Genomic DNA, 7,268 nt, shown 5'->3' with positions numbered 1-7,268 from the left:
TAACAAATATGAAGCCCCAAAATCAAAATTGCAAATGCTAATTACAAAATAACCAAAAACCATTCATGCTACAAATTACACTGCCTTAATTTAAATTTTTACAAAAACCATTCATGCTACATACTATGAAAGAATGTTTTCGTGGATATAAAATACCTTTAATTAGATTAATGTATGTTCAGTTGCACCCCACAAATCAAAAAGAAACCTTGGGATTTTTACACTACTGCACATCTACAGTCTGCACCTAACTTTTAGTTGTTTACTAAATAAATAAAATGCAAGTCAGCAAAAATAGCAATTGAAAACTTAAAGTGGCTGAATCTGCTCTTATAGGACAATTAAAAACCTGAGTTTAAACTATTAAATAATTAGTGTAAATAACAATAAGGTATCAAGCAAAATGATTTACTAACTTTTCTTAATATTATGTTATCACCCCTTTTTTCGTACAATTACTTGTTGATTTTTGTGTTAGATTCTTTTATCTTTATGTTTAAAATGATTTATCTTTCAAATCATAATTGGTTTTCCATGCATAATGTAGGAAGCAATTATCCAGTTTAATGAAATTTGAGTTTATTGATCAATCAATTTCCACTTACAAATGTGCTCTTGCTTATCATAAATAAATTAAACAGGCACTGAATTATTCCATAGTTGAGAGATTATGTTTAACATATTTGGGTGTTGGGGCATTCTGCAGTAATGCAGAATGGATCACAACCTAAGTAAATGTATTTCACAAACAAATCGAGTGATACTTCTGAATTCTAAAACAAAACTTAACGTTAACAGCATTCTTTACCGCTCATTAAGGGGGAAAAATCAATTTCTTCTAAGTTATGCAGTATTGCAATTGGGTGCAGGGGCATTATGAAATAATACAAAATGACTCGCAACCAAAGTAAAACTATTTCATTAAAACTACATAGGATAAAATTAAATCAACATACCAGCTTGTTGTCTACAAACACCAACGCATGACAAGAAGCCAAAATTTCTATGGCTCTCGGTAAGGCGTTTTGGTCATATCCGATTCTAAATCCATTTCTCCAGCCAACCCCGCAATTCCACGAAATTCCTAGGAAGCAAAAGGGAAATGATTCGTTGATTGATAGATATCTCACATAAATTATGACAATATCTTAAATTATCTCAGGGGCATACCGTATCATCTGATGTAAGTGTTCCTGTTTTATCAAAACAACATATGTCAACCTGCAGTAGAAAAAGGAAGAGAATATTGATCATACATCCGTTTGAATATCCATGCATGATTTGTTCAATTTTGACAAAACAGGACAACACCATTATATAACAGCTAAACCAATATAATTTTTTGCAAGCAAAGAAGTAATACAATTGAAGCATAAGAAGAAAAGATGGGTAACAAATGACATCAAATCAGCGGATATAAGAACGACCCATTGGATGATTTAAACAAAATTTGTGCATGCAGAAACAATACAGTCCTTGAGAAACCTACTTTCCCAGCAAACAGAATCCGAAAAAGGTCCGGTACAAAATATTCCACGCCGAGCCAATGCAATGAGTGATGTATTAACTGCTATAGATAATTCCATGGGTAGCTCAGGTGGAACCACACAAGTTATAATAAGAGAGCAACTTAGGAAAGCTTGTATTTGCTCCTCGTAGGATCTTCTAGTCCCGACATTAAGGATATCATCATTATTAAAAGTAAAATATATATCAAACAAAATCTAAGCTAAGCTAGATGATTTAACAACTTTGAGCATAACTCTGCTTTGAAAACATTTTTTTTAGTGGATCCGCTTCTTTCCTCAAAATCTAATGTATATCAAACAAAATATCAAACTCAAAAACCCCTCATACAAAATAGATACACGAAGTCTACATATATATATATATAGTATTAACAATGATTGTTGATAGAATGCCAACGACAAGACCTGCAAATGATAATAAATTGAACTTAAGTGAGAAATAATAAGAAAATAATACCTTTAGAGACCCTTCAACTTATTCTTTCTTGAACACCCTCATATTTACCCACACTAGAAGACAATTACTCTCGATCGAGTTTGTTTCAATTGTTGGATTGCACGAATATAATTCTTTTCTTCTTTCTAGGCAAGGTTTCATTTTGCATAGCATGTGTTCCATATTATGTATCTACTTGCAATATTTACCCGAAATATTAATACTTTAAACAAAAAAGCAGACAACAAAAATGGTCGTGAACATAAAGAATGGAAACCGAACAAGTGCAAAAGAAGTTGAAACAGCATGATAATTTTTATTCATATAAACTATGGCTTTATATTTGAGATTGTAATTAAGGGAACAGCTAAAACAAATGAGTCCCTAATGACAGACAAGTAATTTCTTCAAAAACTCATTTAGTTGGGCAAAAATTCATTTTAAAAAACAATGATAATAATAAAGTAATTGAGAAAGAACAGGGAAATGCAGGATAGGAAGGAACGGTATAGAAGAATAACAAAAGGAAGACAGACTCAATCACTTGGTACAGCATCTTTAATGAGAATTTACTATAGCAGGACTTGAATTTATGTCCACATCAGCTAACAAATATGAAGCCCCAAAATCAAAATTGCAAATGCTAATTACAGAATTTTCTTAACATAACAGAAAACTGCCTTATCCCAATCAGGATTGACTATAGGGATCATATTCCTCCATTTTACTGCATCAAAGACTATAATTTTTCAATTATCCTTAAACTTATCAACTAAGGAGAAGAAAGATAAACAAAAATCAATTAATACAAAATCACCCTAAAATACAAAACCATGTACAAGAGAACCACGTAAAATGTTTATTTGGCATACCATTCTAATAAACGATTAAGGTTTAATTCAGAAACAAAATATCCTGTTGATAATATCATTAATATGAGCATCCCTAATCATGAACGTATAAGAGTATGCTTTCATTTAAATTATTGTCCTTAAAAATTAAGTAGACTACTGCATGTTAAATACAGCGCCAACCTTGAATTCGGCAATCAGGAATCAATTTCACAAAACTATAACTTGTTGAGCTTTTCTACAAACAGCAAAACAAAAGAAATGATACAGAAAACAACCTTCCATTGTGGAGTAGACTCGCCAGTAAGAATAGCTTCATTTACAATGGCACTTCCCGCTGTTGGCACTGATTTATCTTCTCCATTAGGACCAGAGCAGCACCCAATGGAAACAACATCACCAGGCAAAAGATCAGTGCCAGAGAGTTTCACCAACCTAAAACTGCAATGCACTGAATGATTCAACAGACTTCAAGCAATAGTAAAAGCTATAAAAATGGCATCAAAATTACATACTTCCCACAGTAGTGAAAATGGCATCAAAATTACATACTTCCCACGGTAGCAAAAGCTATGAAGTTGAATTTCATGAGCATCCACTTTAAGTTATGAAATATTACCCTCTCAGTAGTGAAAACTAAATTCATTCTTGTTATCTTGACTATAGTTCTTGTGCTTGAGCAAGAGGAGTTGATTAAAATTATGAAAAATGTCACAATTTTAAAATGAATGCTGACTGATGCAAAACTTCAAGCAATTGAAAAATACCATCATAAAAAAACTACTAATTAACTTTTTATTAATAAACTCTTTGCTCTACATCTCATAAACTCAATGTTAATTTACTGCACATCTTTAACTAAAGCCTTTCCTAAAATCAAAAGCTACGGGAAACTTGTGCTTGAGCTGCTCCTCTCCTGAGTCTCATCAGCGGATTCGGGTTCGAGCAAAGTTGGAAAATGGCGGTTCTGGAAGCCCAAATACATTCCAAAATTGAAGTGTTTCATCACCTGCAACAGTGGCCACTATGGAACCATCCGGACTCTGAGTCATGCAAAGTACTCTTGATGTATGACCAGTGAGTTCACCCATTTTAACCATGGATGGATATTTCCATAGAGTGAGCTGATTCCTAGTGAACCCATGAGAACTAAGCAGTTCCCTCTCATGCTTATTCCACAACAAAGAGCAAACCTCAGACCCAGTATCTGCTGAGTTCAAGCAAGCCCCAGTGCATGTATTCCAGAACTTAATACACCTATCTCCAACGCCTCCTCCGGTAGCCAGTAAATTCCGTTGGAAAGGACACCAAGCAAGAGCTTTAACCGTAGATGTATGGTCTTCAAGCCTGTGAAGCCATTGCGTAGATGATGCCACGGATCTATCCCATATGTGGACAAGGTTATCGTTGCCTCCGCTCGCTAATTGTTGCCCTGAAGGCGACCATTTAAGCCCACACACTTCTCCATGGTGCCCTCTGAATGTCTCAACAATGTGTGAGCTAATTCTCACATCATTGTTAATTACTTGACCATCCATTCCTCCTGTAGTAAGGACATGGTTATTATTCCATGCCAATGCCCCTACTCTTGAAGTATGCCCACCTTTCAATTTTCTTAGCTGCAAAACAAAAACAAAAACCAAAACCAAACCAATTAACCTCCCGAAGGTGTGACAATTTCTAAAAGGAAAATCATTTTTTCTAGCATTTAGAACCCATATGACACCATTTTGACTCAAACATGAAATTGATACTTCCACTCCACCCGAAAGGAACATCAATACATATTATATAGAAACGGAAACAGAAATCGCATTTTACCAGTGTGTTGGAAGAACAATCCCATAATTGTACTTCAGAGTTGTTCAAACCAACAGCAATGTGGCATCCATTGGGAGCCCAATTCACACTAGTAACAGGACCAATTCCATCATCTATTGTCACAAGTTCAGATATAGATTCAGAACCCTTAAGAGGATTCAACAAATTTACTGCCCTGCCTAGAGCTAAGGCTAGAAAATGGTTGTTGCCCCAATCCAACAAATTGAGGTAGAAAACATCAACAATATGAGGCAGACGGACTGCCACCTCAGAAGTCTAAATCAAAAATTACAGAAAACTTCAGTATTAACTGAAGTAATGTAGCAAAAGGAAGAGTAAAAAAGAAAGAAAGAAACCTGAGGAATGTGTCTGCAGCACTTGATGGGGTTGGGTTGGAGATTAGGTGAGGAAATGTGTTGCTGAGGAATCAATTCAACAGGAGCAGGAGGTTTGTTCTTGAAGGCTAGAATTCGAGTCCTGTTTATATTTAAAGTTTCTGCCAGTAGCTTCCTGTAAGCCTGACTTGATGCAGAGCAAGGTAATGCGTTTTCCTCTGGACCCTTTTTACCTTCTGTTAACATGTAATGTGCAAAATCCATATCCATGGCCGATCGATTCGGTATAAATCTATCCAACTGCTAACATCATAAATATAAAATACTAATTCTTATACATTTTCAATCAATTAAGTAAGGAATGTGTTCTAAGGATGAATAAGATATTACATTTTCATTATTAGAATTCCGTGGGAATCTCGAACGTGGTTTCAAGGTGGAAGAAGAAGAACTCATGAATCCTGTGTCCATTATCTTAATACCAACAAAAACTAGGGATAAAAAAGAACGATGATATATAATAAATGTACGAAATAAACACACAAACACAAAACAGAATTTAAACCCTAAGGATAATGAATAATGATGATATATAACTAATGGATAAATGTATGAAATAACAGATAAACACAAAACAGAAATTAAACCCTAGAAGAATTTAGAAGCAGAAGATTCAGAAATTGAACAGAAATTAAACCCTAGAATATCAAAATTAGAGAAGCAAAGAAATAAGAGAATCAAGGAAGAATTTCATTAATGAAGATTCAAGAACATTATAGAGAAAAGAAGATGAAGAGCAGAGAAGGGAAGAGGAAGAGTTTGGAGAATCAAAAATTGATACGATTACAGAGAAGAGAATAAGCTTTATAGGCTTACTAATTACATAATTACAAAATAGACCCTAATTATATACAATATTTCTATTCTACCCAAGTTAATAATTAAATCCTAAAACTGAATTAATTTAATATCCCCCTTAAGCTGGACTGTATATTGATTTCAGTCCTAGCTTGTTTACAAGATCTTCAAATTGAGGCCTTCCAAGAGGTTTTGTCATGAGGTCAGCAAGTTGAGTTGAAGTTGAAACATGTAGAAGGTGGATTACCTGAGCTTGTATTTTCTCCCTAATGAAGTGGCAATCAAGCTCTATGTGCTTGGTGCGTTCATGAAATGTTGGATTATTGGCGATGTAGATGGCTGAGAGGTTGTCGCAATATATGGTGGCTGCTTGCTGATGTTGGACCCCAAGATAATCAAGCATATAGAGAAACCATTGTAGTTCACATGTTGTGAGTGCTAATGCTCTATATTCTGCTTCGCTAGAGCTTCTGGCCACAGTTGGCTGCTTTTTACTTTTCCAAGAGACAAGAGAATCTCCAAAAAATACAGCAAAAGCAGTAACTGATCTCCTAGTGTCGACACAACTTGCCCAATCAGAATCACTGAATGCCTTCAAGTGAATGCTGCCTTTACTGGGGTAGAAGAGACCTTGAGCAGGTGTTTTCTTGAGGTATCTCAAGATCCTATGTGCTGCTTGCAAGTGGATGTCTGTAGGACAGTCAAGGAATTGACTCAGAGAACTAACACAAAAGGATATGTTTGGTCGTGTGTTAGCTAAATATATTAGCTTGCCAATTAACCTCCTGTATTGTTGTTTATCTTCCAAGGGAGTTCCATTTTTCTTGGACAATTTGAGAGTAGAATCCATTGGTGTATCTGCTGGCTTGCATGCTAGGAATCCTGTTTCAGAAAGTAAATCCAACACATATTTGCGTTGACAGATGTATAATCCCTCCCTATTCCTAGCAATTTCTAAGCCTAAGAAAAATTTAAGATTGCCTAGGTCTTTAATCTTAAATTTTTTGTCCAAAACAGTCTTAATATAATCTATCTCTTTAGTATCATTACCTGTCATAATGATGTCATCAACATAAACAAGTAACAAAGTAATTTTATTCTGCTGCCTTTTTATGTATAATGAATGATCAAAGGACACTTTTGATATTGATGAGCTAATAAAGTATCAGACAGTTTGGATGCCCATTGTCTACTGGCTTGTTTCAAGCCATAAAGGGACTTAGTAAGTTTACAAACTAAATTTGGTCCAGTTTTCTCAATGCCTAAAGGCAACTGCATATAGACTTCTTCTTTTAAGTCCCCATGCAAGAATGCATTATTGACATCTAATTGAAACAACCCCCAATTGTACATACTAGCTAATGCTAAAATTAATCTGACAGTGGTCATTTTCACAACAGGGGAGAAAGTATCTAAGTAATCAATGCCCTCAGTTTGT

General features: G+C 34.8%; 1 protein-coding gene across 1 annotated transcript; it reads right to left on the bottom strand.

The window, feature by feature from the left end:
• Positions 1-3,588: 3,588 nt before the first annotated feature.
• LOC136202072 (cell division cycle 20.5, cofactor of APC complex-like) lies at positions 3,589-5,805 on the bottom strand. The gene is made up of 3 exons (XM_065992528.1): positions 5,363-5,805; positions 4,994-5,272; positions 3,589-4,435 (listed from the first exon to the last, which is right to left on the bottom strand). The coding sequence occupies exons 1-3, from the start codon at positions 5,441-5,443 to the stop codon at positions 3,743-3,745; spliced, it is 1,053 nt and encodes a 350-aa protein (XP_065848600.1). The 5' UTR covers positions 5,444-5,805; the 3' UTR covers positions 3,589-3,742.
• Between the last annotated feature and the right edge of the window lie 1,463 nt (positions 5,806-7,268).

This window comes from Euphorbia lathyris, chromosome 8, assembly GCF_963576675.1.
Source record: "Euphorbia lathyris chromosome 8, ddEupLath1.1, whole genome shotgun sequence".
NCBI classification, from domain to species: Eukaryota; Viridiplantae; Streptophyta; class Magnoliopsida; order Malpighiales; family Euphorbiaceae; genus Euphorbia; species Euphorbia lathyris.
This window is presented reverse-complemented; position numbering and strand designations above follow the sequence as displayed.

What these genes read in the sequence shown, in the direction of transcription:
- LOC136202072 (XM_065992528.1), bottom strand. Translation starts at nt 5,443, where the DNA reads ATGGACACAGGATTCATGAGTTCTTCTTCTTCCACCTTGAAACCACGT. An exon ending in GGAATTCTAATAATGAAAAT is followed by an intron (nt 5,273 to 5,362) that starts GTAATATCTTAT and finishes TGATGTTAGCAG; the next exon opens with TTGGATAGATTTATACCGAA. An exon ending in GCTGCAGACACATTCCTCAG is followed by an intron (nt 4,436 to 4,993) that starts GTTTCTTTCTTT and finishes TTTGTTTTGCAG; the next exon opens with CTAAGAAAATTGAAAGGTGG.